Source organism: Gopherus flavomarginatus, chromosome 4, assembly GCF_025201925.1.
Source record: "Gopherus flavomarginatus isolate rGopFla2 chromosome 4, rGopFla2.mat.asm, whole genome shotgun sequence".
NCBI lineage: Eukaryota > Metazoa > Chordata > Testudines > Testudinidae > Gopherus > Gopherus flavomarginatus.
The window spans coordinates 151,953,006-151,969,618 of NC_066620.1; the positions used below are offsets into that span (position 1 = coordinate 151,953,006).

Here is a 16,613-nt window from a genome sequence, read left to right on the forward strand (position 1 = left end):
TCTTAATCTCCAAAATCTGTGGATAACATGGCATCCATTAGTGCCAAATATAAGATAAAAAGATAACAGAAAGCTGCTCTGAAAAGACATTTTAATTGCAACTCTAAAAGAGGATCCTCTGCAGTATAACTGCCATGTTGATAAGTACAAAGAAATACACAGTAGAAAAAATAATCCCAATTTATACATACAAAATGATGGGGTCTAAATTAGCTGTTATCACTCAAGAAAGAGATCTTGAAGTCATTGTGGATTCATCAGCAGTCAAAAAAAAAGCTAACAATGTTAGGAACCATTAAAGGATAGATAATAAAACAGAAAATATCATAACATCATGGTATAAATCCAAGGTATGACACACCTTGAATGCTGCATGCAGTTCTGTTTGCCTCATCTCAAAAAAGATATATTAGAATCAGAAAAAGTACAAAGGGCCATGAAAATGATTGGGGGATGAAACAGCTTCCATAAAAGGAGAGATTAAAAAGATTGGAACTGCTCATTTTCGAAATGAGATGAAGAAGAGTGGAGCTGATATAAGTCTATAAAATTGTGAATGGAGAAAGTGAATAAGTAAGTGTTATGTACATGTTCACATAACACAAGAACCAGGGGTTACCTGATGAAAAATAGGCAGCAGGTTTAAAACAAACATAAGGAAGTACTTCATCGCACAACACACAGTCAAACCCTGGAACTCATTGCCAGCGGATGTTGTGAAGGCCAAGAGTATAATTGAGTTAAAAAAAATTAGGGAAGATAGCTAATAGCCCATTGATGGACTTAAGATGGTCAGGGATGCAATGCCATGCAACCCCCTCTAACTTCCAAAAGCTGGGACTGGAGAACAAAGGGTGGTGCATTGTTCAAAATTGCTCTGTTCTGTTCACATCCTCTGAAGCATCTGGCACTGGCCACTATCTGAAGACAGGATACTGGCTAGATAGAAATTGGTCTGATCCAGTATGGCAGTACAGTTCTTATGGTAACTGTATATCAGCTGTAAGGGGCTTAAATTGTCAGTCTAAATATCGGCAGTTTAAAAACTCTTGTGTGGGAGGAGGGAGTCAGAGAAACAAATATGCCCTGACCATTCTCAAAGGGGCCTGGAATTCTAATGTATTTCAACATTATTTTCAAATGCTAATTGTCTTGCAAACTGACAATGAAACGTCCCAAATTGAAAAATACCCCACCCCCATTTAAAGGGCGAGAGAGCCAGAGAGACGATGAAAGAGGCAAAGGAGGGAGCCGAGGGAAATAAGAGAAGACGGTGCAAGAAACAAGGGGAAAAAACGGAGAGAAAACCAGGCAGCCGAGGGGAATTGAAGCTGAGCTGCCCTGAGGGCCGGCGGAGGGACTGTGCCTGCCTGGTAGCTCACCTTGGGGGCGGGGGCCGCAGGCCGGGCGCTGGCGGTGCAGGCTGCGGGGTGTCCCCTTTAAGAGCGCGGCGCGGGGGGCTCTCCCTACGGCACCTAGCGGACCGCACGTCCCGGTTTGTCCGCGCCGGGTCACCTGACTCCGCCGAGCCACAAACCTGAGGAGGGGCCAGGAGGAGCAGGAGGGTGAGCGCGGCGCATCGGGCTGGTACATCCATCCATCCATCCCTGTGGCGGCAGCGCCGGGGGATTAGGCTGGAAATAGCGGCGGCCCCTGGGCGCAGGAGCTCCGGCGTTTCCCCGGCCGTGCGCTGCGGGCAGGCGGGCGGGGCCGCCCAGCACCTGGGGTCTGGAGCCTCGTCCCGACCCACCCCAGCCCTGCGCTCCGCGGGGGAGGGGGCTCGGCGCCGCGGCGGGAGGAGCGGGCGCCCTCCCCGGGAGCGGCAGCGGGAGCGGGAGCGCTGCGGGGAGGAGGAGAGCAGAGAAGGACGCGGTGACAGGTCTGCTGCTGCTGCCCGCGGCTGGGTCAGCGCGCTGCAGCCGCAACATCCCTGTTGGGCGTGGGGGTGTCCTGCGCTGCAGGGGTCCTGGAGGTGGCGGGTGGGCGAGGCCCGGTGAGGCGCATTGGAGAGAAGGGGGATGGGTGTCTTGGCCGGGCCGGGTGGACGCGGGGAGGGGCGGCTGGTGTCTGTTTCAGACGGGCGGCCTCCCCTTGCCTCCCGGAGCGATAAAGGGGGAGCGGGCTGGGGAGAGGCGCGGGGAGGGCATAACATGGCGCAATGATGTGATAATCTCCCACCAGAGAGACGCGGGGAAGGAGGCGATGGACGCTCCCGTTTGCTGCAGTAGCAGCGAGCAGCGGCTCCGCCTGGGTATTTAATTCATTCCCTGGGGCTCGCGGGGCTGTCAGGAGCCTGGGGGGGGCAGGTTCCCCCCCTTCTCCAGTTCAGTGGGGCTGACGGCGGAGAGGAAGGTGGGTTCCGCTCGGCAGCAGCTGTTCGCCGCGATGGTGTCGAGCTAGGCGCGCAGGTTAGAGGTGGGGTGGGGAGGGGACGGACGCGTTATGTGTGTGCTGGCTTTTCTTCTGCAGTGTCTAAAATACCCCGTCTTGCCCTGGGCAGCTTCTCTGGTAACGCTTACACAACGGGGTGGGAGAAAGAAGGAAGGATTGTCCCTGCTGGAAAGGGCCTAGCTGCTGGAAGGACAGGGTCTCCCTCCCTCAGTCGTTAAACCTTGAACATCCCCTTTCTCCCTTGTGTTTCCCCGCTTGCAGAAGAGGCAGCAGCACTAACATTAGTCGAAGATGTCGGGTCAGACGCTGACAGATCGCATCGCAGCTGCTCAGTACAGCGTTACAGGATCAGCTGTAGCCAGAGCCGTCTGCAAAGCAACCACACATGAAGTGATGGGGCCCAAGAAAAAACACCTGGACTGTAAGCATCTCTTCATATAAGCATTACATGCTCTGGGCTAAGAAGGCAGCCTACGTGGCCCTTAGAATTTCTGACAACAGTACTTGCTGTTATCAACCCTTTAAGTCATAAGGCTTATGAGAAACCCTGAAGGGGGATGGGTTGTATTATTGCTTATCTTCTGTGCTCCCATAATATTGTTCCCTCAGCCATTTTCTCTCTCTTTGACCTCTAGCATCAGTTCCAGAAAAGCATTTTAGTGTGTATATTAAAGACTAGAGCCTGTGAAAGGTGGGTCTGGTACCTCTCACTACTTATCACTTTAGTCATGATTAGGTTAGATTTTGACATGGATACTGAATCTCGGGCTAGAGTATTGATGTATGTGGTCATAAGATGATCACCTTTGAGTCCACCTTTGTACTAAGTCAAGATGTTCCTTGAATAAGAGAGTCTAAGGCTCTTGTGTTGAGGGACCCAATTGCCAGAAGAAGGCAACTGCCTCATCTTCATATCTGATGGTGACTCCCACAGTGTTTTGGGGAAGAAGACTGGTGGTTTTGCTATTGCACATATTAGAGATTTACAGTCTGTCTTGGACATATAGAAATTTATTAGGATGAAACCAAGACTAGTGAATGAGGTCACTGCATCACTGAAAAACAGTAACATCTCTGTAATGTTCTGCTTGTTTTGGCAATCTCACTTTCTCTGATCCAGTGTGGTTTCACTTCTGACTTTGAGAGAAGTGGGCAGAATTTAATCATGCGGTGTTGAGCCAGGTTTGCTTGGAAGCTGTAGATAGCTTTGGGGCAGAAAAGTATGTTTGCATCCCAATGTCTTGATGCATTTTTTTAAAAAAATATGCTAAAAATGAACTTTTTTTTTTTAGTTTTGGGAACTACAACTAAACCGTAAGAAACATCTTGTTAATCTGTATCTGGAAATATTAGATCATAACTGTGTCTCTTTAAAGCAATATTTGTATATTTAATACTAACATTAGTCCAGTTTTGTTGAAATACTTTTTAATAGAATTATATTATATTCTTGCTATTAGAAAGGAAGAATAACTTCTGATTGTGTTTCGCCTAGTGCTTATTTCAGATATTCTTTGTACCTATAATCACTGTGAAAACCCTACACTTGGAACTGGTACATTTTTCCAGGTCTACTTGAACACATAAGGATAGAAGACTCATAATTTGTTCTAGGTGTTAGATCTACTTAAGTTGTGTTGCCTTTTTATCCGAGTACTTATTTGTTTAAAAAATCATAACTGACAATGATTCTTGCTTAGTGGGTTAGACAAGCATTAGTACATGTTGCAACTGGTTAGTCTAGGTATGTAAATACAAGTAAACTATCTTGGTTAGTGACATAAAGCATCACACTTTCTCACAACCAAGAGAGCCAGCTGTGAGCCATATCTAGGCCATTTGACTATATGTGGTTCACATAACCTATTCTGGTTCAATGGAATCTGAGATTTTAATTTGTCTTAAATTTCTTGCCTTCATGATTAGAAGGTTAACATCACATACACCTCTACCCCGATATAACACCACCCGATAACACAAATTCGGATGTAATACGGTAAAGCAGTGCTCTGGGATGGGGCTGTGCACTCCGATGGACTAAATCAAGTTCAATATAACGTGCTTTCACCTGTAACATGGTAAGATTTTATTTTTTTGGCTCCCGGGGCCAGTGTTATATTGAGGTAGAGGTGTATGTGAAGCAGGTGTAAACTGATTCAGTGCTATCTTGAGCCTTCACAACTCCCACAAGCTTTGTTTTAAGCCTGAACTCTGTTTTCCCCCGGATCCTATTAATATCAGTAGAGTATGAACTGTAAATCCTACTGATGTTTAAATACCAGTATTAACTATTTAACTACTGATTTCTTTAGCAGATGGGATGGGGAAAAGACTGAATCCCACAGCTGGAATTGGGGAAAAGCGGGTGGGAGATGAGGATGGGAAGAGATTCAGAAATTCAGAGAAATGAAAGATGAAGTGGAAGAACAGAAAAAGCATTGGTCCTAAAGATGAACATATTCTCAGTGAATGAGAAAGTGACAAAGAACTTCAGTAACTAGTAAACTTCTAGTTGCTGCATAAAGACCTTATTCTGCCTCTAATCTTTTATCAATGAGAGTACGGCATGTCAGTGAGTTTTGGTCTGATCCTTAGGAGTATGTACTCTGAATTCATACCCTAATACACAGAATTAATCAATTACGGTCTATTTCCCCCCTCAATAGAATTGACACTCCATATCTATGGTGAGTTCTAGGATTTGTATTTAACTTAAGTTTAGTTTTGGCACAGAGCAAAATTTAAATTTAACATGGGTTTTAACCAACTCTGTTCAGTTGTGAACAGGAATAGAATTGGATCACTCTTCCATATTGTTGGCTCTGAAGAGCTAACAGGAGTAAAAAGTAGAAGATAGATAGAGATATAATTTATTGTTCCTAAAGCAGATAAATCAATATTAAGGTGCCTTGTGTAGTTATTCTAATAATATAATTGTACTTAAGGATAATGTTTGTATATTTAGAGTGAGGAATAACAAAGTCAAAATTTCAGATTAAGCATGAAGGGGAAACAGGTGGGTTTTTTGTTTTGTTTTAATGTTAGAGTATGTTAGAAGGTGCATGGGATAGATGACATTCAAAGAATCAAATAACCAATTGAATATTCATGTGGAAAAGGTATTTCGAATGGTGGTAGGTGGAGCAATACTTCCTGTTTGTAGAGAGAATAAAAGGCTGAAGGACAGACATGAGGTGAGTGGACCAAGTAGAGGAAAATTCTATAAACTAGGAGAGATGACTACTTCTACGTTTTGAAGTAAAAAGAAAGGTGGAAAGTGGACAGGAGGTGGGGGGTTTGGTTATGGAGGGAATGGTAATGTGACATGGAGTATTTTATTTCTAGGTCACTGGTTTGAATGTGGCCCAGCCTACTTTCAGTAGTAAGTTTTCAGCACAGTTGTTCTGTGTTCTGTAGGTAATTTATTTTGTGGTAGTGGTTTCAGTTCTTAGTTATCATGAATCATATCACAAAGCCCACCACTCTTTTTGGTGCCCTTATTAGGAGTTAGGTTGGAGATTGAATGAGTTTAGAGGCTGATCTGCAATATTCTTCCTACAGTGCCACCTCCAGGTAAGGACAGATAGAGGCAATCCTTGGTATCCATGAACATAGTAGCTACAGGAAAAAGCTTAGACTGACAGGATTATATATAGCAGACTGCCTATGTTTTAGGTGCTCTGTAAATAGAGGGCTCTCATATCCAGTAATGTCTGTCTACCTAGTATCTTGCCAGAGTACTATGTTATGTAATCATTTAAAGGTGGTGGTGGAAGCAAGTGGTGGGAAAATTAAAGGAGTTTAGGCATTTTTTATTTGTCTGTGGTAGTGCAAAGCTGCCGTGCTAAGGCTATGTCTATGTTGTGTATGGATTTTTAGACTCTTGTGGTTAGAGCAGTGCAAAGCTTTAGGGTAGATATGCTTCCATGATACGAGTCACAGCTTACAGTTCTACAGCACACTAACATTAGCGTTTCTAAACTGAAGAGCTCATTATCAAATATTTGTTCCTCATTTACTTACATTAGCTGTAATCAAGTCACCCCTAAAGCTTCTCTTTAAGCTAAATAGATTTAACTCCTCGAGTCTGTCATTATACATTAATCATTCTCAAGCTCTTGTCTATACCATCTCCATTTTATCAACATTTTTCTTGAATTATGGGCACCTGAACAGGACTCAGTATTCCAACAGTGGTTGAACCAGTGCCAAATAGAGGTAAAGTAATTTCTCTGCTTCTACTCAAGATTCCCCTGTTTATGCATGCCAGGATCGCATTAGCCCTTGAGGCTACAGCATTACATTGGGAGCTCATGTTCAGCTGACTGTCCACCACAACACCCAAATCTTTTTCAGAGTCACTGCTGCCCAGGATAGAGTCCCCCATTATATGACGCTTAGACACTTGGAATTTAAGGGGGCTGCAGATGAGACCTATATAATTATATTAAATAGTGGAATTCAACAAACGTTGGACAACTGTAGAAACAACTTTGGGCATTGTTGCAGAAATTCCTCAGAATACCTCTTGCGGGCTTCTGGGTTTTTTTTGGGAAGGAGAAAGGGAGTTCTAGAACGGCAAACTAGGCTGATGCAAGCAATTGTATTTGGTAATGCCCAGAAACCCCAAATAGGATTGTGGCTCCATTATGCCAAATGCTGTACAAACACGATCCATGCCTCAGTTCATTCTAATTTTAAGACCAGATATATTTTCTACTGGAGGATGACAAAGGAAGTAGTGATAGAGGAACATTGTTATATGGTGATGCGTAACTCGAAGGTTCTGAGTAATCTAATTCTTAGCAAAATGGCAAATTCAAATGGACCTCAAGGTAGAAAGGGTCTGGAGGAGAGATTTCAAGGAGTAGATTACCAGTGGCTTTAATGAACTTGTTCATGAAGAACATTCCATGCTTGAGGAGGGGTGATGTAGAGGCAAGTGAGAGTCCTCTGCGGAAGAAGAGGACAAATAAGTGCTTGAGCCTGGTATTGCAGCTGAAGAGGTGACAGGGAGCAATGCGCTAAATTTTAAGAGCAGGTCTATAGGGAAAGCCTTAAACATAACAAAAAAAACTTTATTGTGATGCAATAAAAAAGGGCAGCCAGGTGGAAGGATTCACAGTGGATTATTTGTTCAGTCTGATTGGCCAGTAAGATGATTAGCTGCATTTTGAGTAGACTCAAGCAGTGAAGTGGATATTGGGGAAACTGGAGAGGAGGAGGCTGCAGTAGTCAAAATGGGAGTCTGGATGAAAATCCTGGCTGGCTGGTCTAAAAGATCAGATCTTAAAATGTCAAGACTTGATCGCTGTCTGAAAGTATGTGGCAAATGAGGGGGGAGAAACAAATGGTAGCTGTTACAGCCTTGAATATCAGGGAGAAGGGTAGCAATGTCAACTGGGATAGTGACTTTGGAGGGAAGATGAGGATTTCAGTTTTAGCCATGTTGACTATAAGTTAGTGAGATGTTCAGATCTCCAACAGAGAATGGGTTAGATGGAGGAGACAGGCAAGGAGCTGAAAGTCATTTGTGTAAAGATGGTACTTTAAAGCCACGTGAGTAGATGAAATCGTCAAGGGAAAGGTATAAAGGGAAAAGAGCAGTGAAGCCTGGAGTCCTGTAGAGGTGAAAAGGGGAGTCCAACAATCTGCTGAAAGAATGACCAAAGGATGGAGTTGCTCTTTTTGACTTGTTGCCCTCCCTTAGCTCAATTGACATAAGCAGTTGAGTGGAAGTACTCTGTACCTAGAGCAAATGAAATCTTTCCTCTCTTGGAGAGCAAGTACTAAATGTACGTGATACAGGTCACCCTTTCCAGTTTCTGGAAATGAACTGGTTAGTTTGAAAGCACCTTGGTGAAGTCTGCCTAGCTCAGTGGTTCTCAACCTATTTACCATTGTAGGCCACATACGTGGTCTACAAATGTCTTATGTGGGCCACATCCAATACTACCTCTATGGCCCTGGGGATGTAATGTGGGCCGCAGCTCTGTGCTGATTGGGCCACAAGTTAAGAACCACTAGCTAAAGTTGTGAGGGCTGAATTAAGTCTGGAAAGTTAGTGGAATGTCAAGGCTAGCGACTAAATTTGCTGTCTTGTGTGAAAGTGGCTTTTCTGTAACTGTGTAAGACTACAATAAAATGTGCCTGTGTGTAATATATAATCTGTTTCTTAGATTTAATACTTACGCTAATATTTTTAAATGTCTTGTAATGGGGCAGGTTGGCCCCGCACTGATACTGAGGGGGTTAACCCTTCTCTCCTAGCAGAGGGAGCCCTGTCCCTGAGGCTCTGCTGGGCATGCTCCAACTGGAAGTCAGGTATGAAAGCCTGCAGAGCTGCTCAGTCAGGACTGGCTGCTGAGGAGGAAGGATGCTCGGCAGAGGCTCCAGCCCTTATCTACGAGGGCTGAAGAGCCAGAAACCTGGACCAGAGGCCTGCAGCTATTGGAACCCCAGGGAGTGTCTGGTGCTGGGGAACCTGGAGACCCTGATGCCATATGGACTACTGCTGCTGGAGAACTGGTAGGAAGTGACCCAGGGAAGGTAGGGGAGTGATAACTCCCACCATGATGATGAGGTCAGCGTATTTCTGGAGGATTTCCCCCTGACTGTTCCGCCACTGGCAGCACCCTGGGTCAGGGCCTGGTGGAGTTGGATGGGCCCAGGACCCCCTATCGGGGCTGCCGCCCCTTGCAACAGCCCCCAGTTACCTGATCCCCTGTTTTTCCTCCAAAGGGGTAGCGTAGACTCCGGCCGCTAGACTGCACATCTCACTAAGGGAGGGGGAATTAGGTGAAATCTGGACATTGGGCCACACTGCCCTAGGGGCACATTGCATGGACTCTGGCCACTAGGCTGCATTACCCCATTTGGGGAGAGGCAGTATATGGACCCTAGCCATTGGGCCACACTGTGCTGACTACTGTGGGAGGAGTAAAAACAGACATAAGCGTAGAGAGGCGTGGTTACTACTCGCGCCCCCTCTCTCTGACTTAAAGGGTTGATGAGGTAAAAAATGTTCCATGTGTTTATATTTTAAGTATGGCTTATAAATAAAGATTGTAAAAGGCAATAAGTAGTTCAGTTTAATCCATGTGTTGGTTACAAGTAAGGGAAGAGATTTGGAGGCAACCATAGTTCGCATTTGCATAGCATTTTTGTTCACTTACCACTGCTTAATGGACGGCCTACTATTGTTTAGTAGCGGAGTGGCCCTAGCGCTAAAATATTCATACACCTACTAGCCAAAACGTAATATGAAATAGATCACCATGCTGATAAGTACTGCCCTTTCTAGGGCTTGTCTAAATATGAGGTTATTCAGGAATAGCTATTCTTTAAATTCACACCCTACCTTAATCCACATTGTCTTGCAAGTGTAGATGCACCCGTAGACTTTGGTGCTGGGGAAGCTACTGTTACTACCTACCTGCTTATGGGCTCTAGCTTTAGAAGTCTTTAATGCATATCTGAAACAAGAAGACACGCAGTCTCCTTCTGTAAGATTCATTCTATAGCTTCTGGAAAAACTGAAGTTCCTCTCCATCAGTTGCTGCCTTATAAGGCAAAGGGGTTATTTTTCCCATCATGGTTTTAAATTCATAACACTAGTCTTCTAAATTCTACCCCTTCACCAAAACCAAAAATATCCTTTCCCAGCCTGTTCAAGTGTCTACTAGTACTCACTGCTTCCTCTGGTAGCCCTAACATGCCTTCCTTAGCCTGCAGGAAGATAGAAGTAGTAGGAGACAACACTTCATTGGCTTGCCCTCTGGTTCATGTCTGGCAGATTATTTTCACAGCCATAAGGACTAGAATTTCTATAAAGTGAGATTGACATCTGCAGAAATCAGTGGCTTTAAGCTGTACCTATTACCAAGGAAAAATGTATGTCCTTTGTTGGTGAATGGGTTTTTCATACTTTTCTACATAAGATATGAAAGTAGTATATTCAGGTCATCTTGGCATACAAATGATCAGAACTGGGAAGGAAGAAGGGTATCAGAGATGGAGGTCAATTGCCATATAGTGGGTTTTTTTTTCTTCTTCGTCATAGCTGCAATGAGTTCTAATTCTCCCGGTCTCTCCCTGCTGCATGTCCTTTTGTCTGTATACAGACCAATAGCACTGTTGTCTGTGAGTAGCCTGGTAACATGGTTCCACTGGTAACCCATCAGAATGTTTTGTAGAGAGTTGTCTTCCATAATCTTTTTATATACAGGGCTGGATTTTTTTTTGCGTTTGGTGGTTTCTGTGTGAGCAGTCTCAATGAGATGAGAAGCCTTCTGTCCTCCCTGCTGGAGTTTGTCAGACTTGTATATACAAGTCTTGGATTTGCTGGTGGACCTGCAAGCTGCTGCTTGTGAGAGAAGACTCTGTTCCTCATAGGTGGTGGAAGCTGGGGCAAAACTTTGAGCCTTTTGATAGTGGAGACTAACTCCTCTTGCCAGGAGGATGGCAAGATGCCAAATTATTTAAAACAAAGATTTGGTTATGCATTAGCCATAACTTGATATGGAACTTTTCTGACTAACTGCTGAGTCTCGAGAATTCCTTATTTAAGAGATGATTAAAGGTAATGACAGACCAACCTAATACCAATCGTATTAAAAAAAACAAAAAAATCAAAAAATAAAGACCTGGTTATCATATAGAGTGTCGGTGTTCCTTCTAAACTTTTTTTTGTTGTTCTGAGCCAGCTACAAACTCTACTGAGCACTTGTCCCCCTTCCTGCTGCTTTGAGGTTTCCTTGGGGGAAGGGATCTCAGGGTCTTCCCCTCTCTGCCCCACAGCCAGCCCTGCTTCCCTTCTCTCCTCCCCCCCCCCCCGAAGTCCCTGGAGAGGGAGTTGCCAGCCCAGAGTAGACAGGAGCACACAGACTGGGCACTCGTGACCTAGTGATGGCACAGGCTCTCCTGGCCCAGCAGGGAGCTGCAGCAGCTATTATGGGGAGGCTCACTTCAGCACTTCCAGTCCCTGGATGCTGCTGCAACAGTGGGGACCAGCCTCTCCACAGCAAGCTCTGTGCATTCTGGACTGTGTACAGCTTCCCCATTCTACCTAAATGAGTCCTTGGACCCTGCCTCTCCTTCCTGCTGGCTTGAGGCTTCCCACAACACCAAGAAGAACTGCTGCAGGTTCCAGCAGGAGGTAGATTAGGACCTGGAGGCTGGCTGTGCTCCCTCCAGAGCACATGCTCCTTACCCCCTCCTCCCTTTTGTCCAGGGTACAGAGAGAAACTGCTGTGGGCTCTGGCAGGTCATGGAACAGAGTGTCAACACACTCCTAGCCACATGAGATACATGGTAGATTGCTGTATGGCCACCGATGCATGCAGCTTAAAGGGAAGGGTGTAGTGCTAGCTTGTTTGCTTACCTCAAGGATGCTGGCAGACGAAGGTCAAGTGTAAAATAATATTACTTTTTCCTTTCCTGTTTAAGTATATCCTTAATATAGTGATGGGTAAATAATAATGTTCTAAATATTTGGTTTGAGTATAGTCCATTAACATAAGTCAATTAACTAGTTCCACAGAAAGTGAACAAAACTCAGTCAAACAAAGGCTTTATGTGTTCAGAGGCAAGCAATCATGGGCTGTCTGGGAACAACAGGGAAGCAAATAAGTTGAGGTTCCTTCACTGAGAATGCCCTGCCAGCAGCATCCAAGTATTGAAATTTGGAAACTGTTCAAATGTATCTCTAAAGCACAGATAGTGGATTGCAAGGTGTTGTGGATACCTCCTAGATTCTACATGTGTGGCTGCTCAGTGACCCTTTCTTTGAAAGCTATCTTGGGAGCTGCGTATTAACTAGAGACTCCTCATAGGATCAAACAGAGTTCCGTTTCTTCTCCTGCTCAACCTGTGTATTAGGGTGTTAGGGAGACTGAGGCATTAAGGGTCATAGTAACATTAGCATGCTGATGAAACTTGGCTTGTTTTCCTTTTCCAACAGGTCCAGGTGATATGATTGTCTTGTTTTTCCTAGTGCTTGGCCCAGAACTAGTTTGCTTGGCCTGTTGAGGGGGAAAAACAGGAGTGATGCCAACTGGCAGGAGGAAGTAATTGATGGATATTGGGACTACTCCTTATATTAGTGGACTAAATCAATCTCATGCCAGACTAGATTGCCATCATAGTTCTTCTAGATTCCAGGTAGCAGCAGTTGTTAGCTGTCTTCCTATTTAAAAAGAGATTGTCCTGATTTCTTGGTGCAAAACTTGCTCACCAATCTCCAGGAAGCCTACCTCACTTTGGCCTATACTTAAAGGCTATGAGGGAGCTTTGACAAGTGGAAGGAACCTGCATAGTGGAATAGGTCAGCATTAGCTAATTACATCTACAAAGCACTTCCTTCTGATTTTGGGTGCATTAGAAGGTGAAAGCAACTGTCTGAGGGACATACAATATCCAGGCATGCTTCTTTCATGTCCATACAATGCCTCTGATTTCTCTGCTGAATGGGTGGCATATACTATTCCTGATGAAGTTTTCTGTCTTCTTGGATGAGGCTCAGAGATGGGTGGAAGAACTTCCTTTGGAAGGGAAGATATCTTCCCTGTAAATACATGCTAGTCTTAAATGAAGGACTCCATATCCGTTGGAAGATCTGAGACTCGCTCCTCCTGGATGCAGAGAAAATAACACGAGAATGAATGCTATATTGTTAAACCCTTCACTTGATTGCTTTTACCTCCTCCTCCTTTCAAGATACCTCCACCTCTTTGACAGAAGGTAGAGGGGGAGAGAGAAGCACTTTTTGGGCCACTAAAACATCCACTGCCCAGCCTCAGACCTGTGGTATTGCCAGAGAGTCTTGCAACAGCATATACTTGTTTGACTTCTCTTCTGTTCTTTTGGGGAACATTTCATACCTTTATTTTTTTGTAACAGGAGGTTGAATTAGCATTTTATTCACTTTGTATTTGCAAAGCAGTTCCATTCATGCTATCTCTTAATTCCCTCTTCCCCCTGTTTCTTTTCGGGGATTCCTTGCATAAGGCACTGAGGAGAGCTGAGGTAGATTCCTGGTTAAGGGTGGGGGCAACAGAAAAGAAGTTTCTGGTGTATGATACTTTCTCATAAATGTAGAGGGAACATCAATCCCCCTGTGGAGTTTTGGAAGCTAAAATGGCATGAGGAACTGAAAATTCAAATCCCACATGTTTGCTGTCATTCCTATTCTTACCACTTAACTCTGGTTTGGAACTTGATTTATTTTTAATGCCTATCTTCAAATTTCATTTTCAGAAACTTATCAAAAGTACCTACTTTCTTATGTAGGCAACAGTCAGTACCAGAAAATTCCTTCCCCAGGGCTTTTCTATAGCACGAAAAGTATCTGTGTTCAAGTGCTTGGCAATGGCTGGTGACTACCTCAGTGTCAAGGCACGTAGGTGTACACTTATCTAGACTGGATGGTTCAAGCTCCCATCCTGACAGAGCTGGAGGAATCTGACTTGTTCTGTTTTAGTTCCCATGATAGAAGAAAACTTAGTAATCACTTTAGGAGGCACCATCAACCTTCAAGAGTAATCCCATATGTTACTCTGCAGTTCTTCAGTCTGCTGGGTTGCTCTGGGATTTGAATGCCACACGGAATTGGGAATGTGGATGAGATCAATAGGGGAGTGTGAAATGGCTGGTGATATCCCACTCTGAATTTTTTTCATCAGACCCAGACAGTGTGGTTGCTTAGCTTTTCCTACTGTCTGGCCAATACTGGGCTTGGATGAGGGCTTGATGGCTGAAACTAAACCAGGCAAAGACATGGAAGATGCTGGTAATTGTTAGGTAGCAAACAAGACTTGGCAGAGGCAGTATCAGTCCTTATATTGAGGGGCTACACTTCCTTGTTTTGAAAGCCTGCAAACTCATGGTCCTATTGGATCCTCAGCAAATGAGCTTGATCACTATTTTACAGCATGTTTATCGTTACGGTGTGAGTACATTACAACGGAAGTTACACTTGTTGCTTGGATTTTTGTTAGTCTTTTCATTTGAGTTTTGCATCTGGTTTTGAAGACAGTGGGTTTTGTGGTCATTCTGTACTTTATAGGAATGAGTTAACAATTCCTCATCAGCTGCCAAGAACCATCTCTCTTGTGCTCACAAGTCTTATGCTTAAGGCTAACACTTTCCTCTAAGAGTGAATTTAGCTGTTGTAGGAGGTTGTAGTCACTGGGAGACTTTTTTCCCTAGTAGCTGGAGGCAATGCCATTTATGGCATTGAAGAAAAGGACTGATATATCCAACTTGACTGGGTACTTGACGGGTAGCTAGTAGATGAAGATAAAGCAGCGGAATGGCGTGCCTTGTGAAGTATTACTAATTCAGTAAGCTAAACACACAGAAGACTTTTTAGGGTTGGCATCTTCAGAGGTATGGTGAATGGCAACAATCAAGCCTGGGAGTTGCAAATGTGCGGCAAAGTCCATATTTCACAATCTGTCTTTTGGCCAGCTGGACCTCAAAGGGTGCTTATTTACCATCTGAAGGCCAAAAGGAATTTGAGGGTGAAGACTGTCTCGACTTTGGGCTGGTATTGAGTTCCTGGGAATCCTCCACATCAGCATCACCAGTCTTGCTGAGGTTAAGCTTCATTCATTTCATTAATTCTCCTGCTTGTGGAGCATAGAGTGCACACTTCAGATCACCCATTTCCAGAGAGCCTGGTTTCCTGCCAGTATTAGAACCTGCACTACATTGAGGCGGGTGAAGTTGGAAGCCGTGATACATCTCCAACTCATGAGACCACCTACTTGATCAAACTTATAAAGCTGGTGGGCTGGCATGGACTATGGCATACAGAGCAGATGGGCAAGCCGCTTGAGCTGACATTGAAGCCTAACACTTGGAAGACATTGGAGGCTGACTGGTCTGAAGCCTGACATCCTCATTTGTAATGTGTTTGAAACTACCATATGCCTTCAGTGAATCATTGTGGGTGCACCTGAATTGCCTGGTGCTGATAGGGGACTGACACAGGCCTTTTCTGCTGTGATGTGCACACTAAACATAATCTGGTTTCCAGTTCAAGTAAAGCTTCAGCTAGCTCTTTTACTGGGAGCTGATATTTTAAGCACTGGGCTTATAACTGAGCAATGGTGTCTGCATTTGATGTAAAGGAGACAGATGTCTGTATTGCTGACACTTGTATCTTCTCACAATTTCCTTTTAGTGGCTTCACATAGCTCTAAAATATGTGCTGATTTAAAAGTGTGTTTTAATTGCAAAGTTCAATCTTGTGCTGGGATTGTACTGGAGGCTAGGGACTTTTTTTTTTTTTTTTTTTTTTTTCTCCTTCCTATCTTATGCCTCCTTCCCCATAGTCTGATCCATGGAACTATTTTAGGTGACAAACAGCCTGGCAGGAACTCAATCAAGGTGTCTCAACTCTGCTACAGAGTAAAGAGTTTCTTGCCATTGAGTCCTTAATTTACTTCATTTATATTGTGGATAAAGGTTTGTGGATTGTAGGCTGGTGTGATTAGGAGAGGAACAAATGCAAAGTCAGCTTTGTTTGGATTTTTTTGGGGGGGAGGAGGGGGAAGTCTCCCCCACCCCTCCCCCCCAGTTCTGGAGACGTTTGAAACATCAGACACCAACAGTGTCTCCCCTTCAGAAGAGCAATGCTAACATCTCTTGAGGATACCTTAAAGCAGGGGTTGGCAACCTTTCAGAAGTGGTGTGCCGAGTCTTCATTTATTCACTCTAATTTAAGGTTTCATGTGCCAGTAATACATTTTAATGTTTTTAGAAGGTCTCTTTCTATAAGTCTAAATATATAACTAAATGTATGTAAATAAGGTTCTTAAAATGTTTAAGAAGCTTCATATTAAATTAAAATTCGGAGCCCCCTAGACCAGTGGCCAGGACCCAGGCAATGTGAGTGCCACTGAAAATCAGCTCGCGTGCCGCCTTCAGTAAGTGTGCCATAGGTTGCCTACCCTGCCTTAAACGGTAGCTCTTGGGGGGAGGGGGGGAAGAGGGCGAGGAGAGGAGGGCAGGAATGTTGCCAAATTTGTCTCCTCCTTTTTAGGAAAGACTGAGAAAGTTGTGGCCAGGAAGCTGTGGCAGTATGTATAGTTTTCAGGTTTCCTTGACTCCTTGTAAGCCTTGGTTTGGCACTCGCACTGATACTGTACTGGAATCGTTTGTGGCTAATACACACTGGTAGTGTTTTGTAGATATACACCTCTACCTTGATATAATGC

General features: G+C 44.3%; 1 protein-coding gene across 1 annotated transcript in view; it reads left to right on the forward strand.

The window, feature by feature from the left end:
* Nucleotides 1-1,462: 1,462 nt before the first annotated feature.
* The window catches only part of SNAP91 (synaptosome associated protein 91), a 174,233-nt gene continuing 159,082 nt past the window's right edge, over nucleotides 1,463-16,613 (forward strand). The window contains exons 1-2 of the mRNA XM_050950204.1: nucleotides 1,463-1,565; nucleotides 2,653-2,812. Of these exons, the coding sequence (XP_050806161.1) occupies nucleotides 2,683-2,812 (130 nt within the window). The 5' untranslated portion in view covers nucleotides 1,463-1,565; nucleotides 2,653-2,682. The remainder of the gene's footprint in view (nucleotides 1,566-2,652; nucleotides 2,813-16,613) is intronic.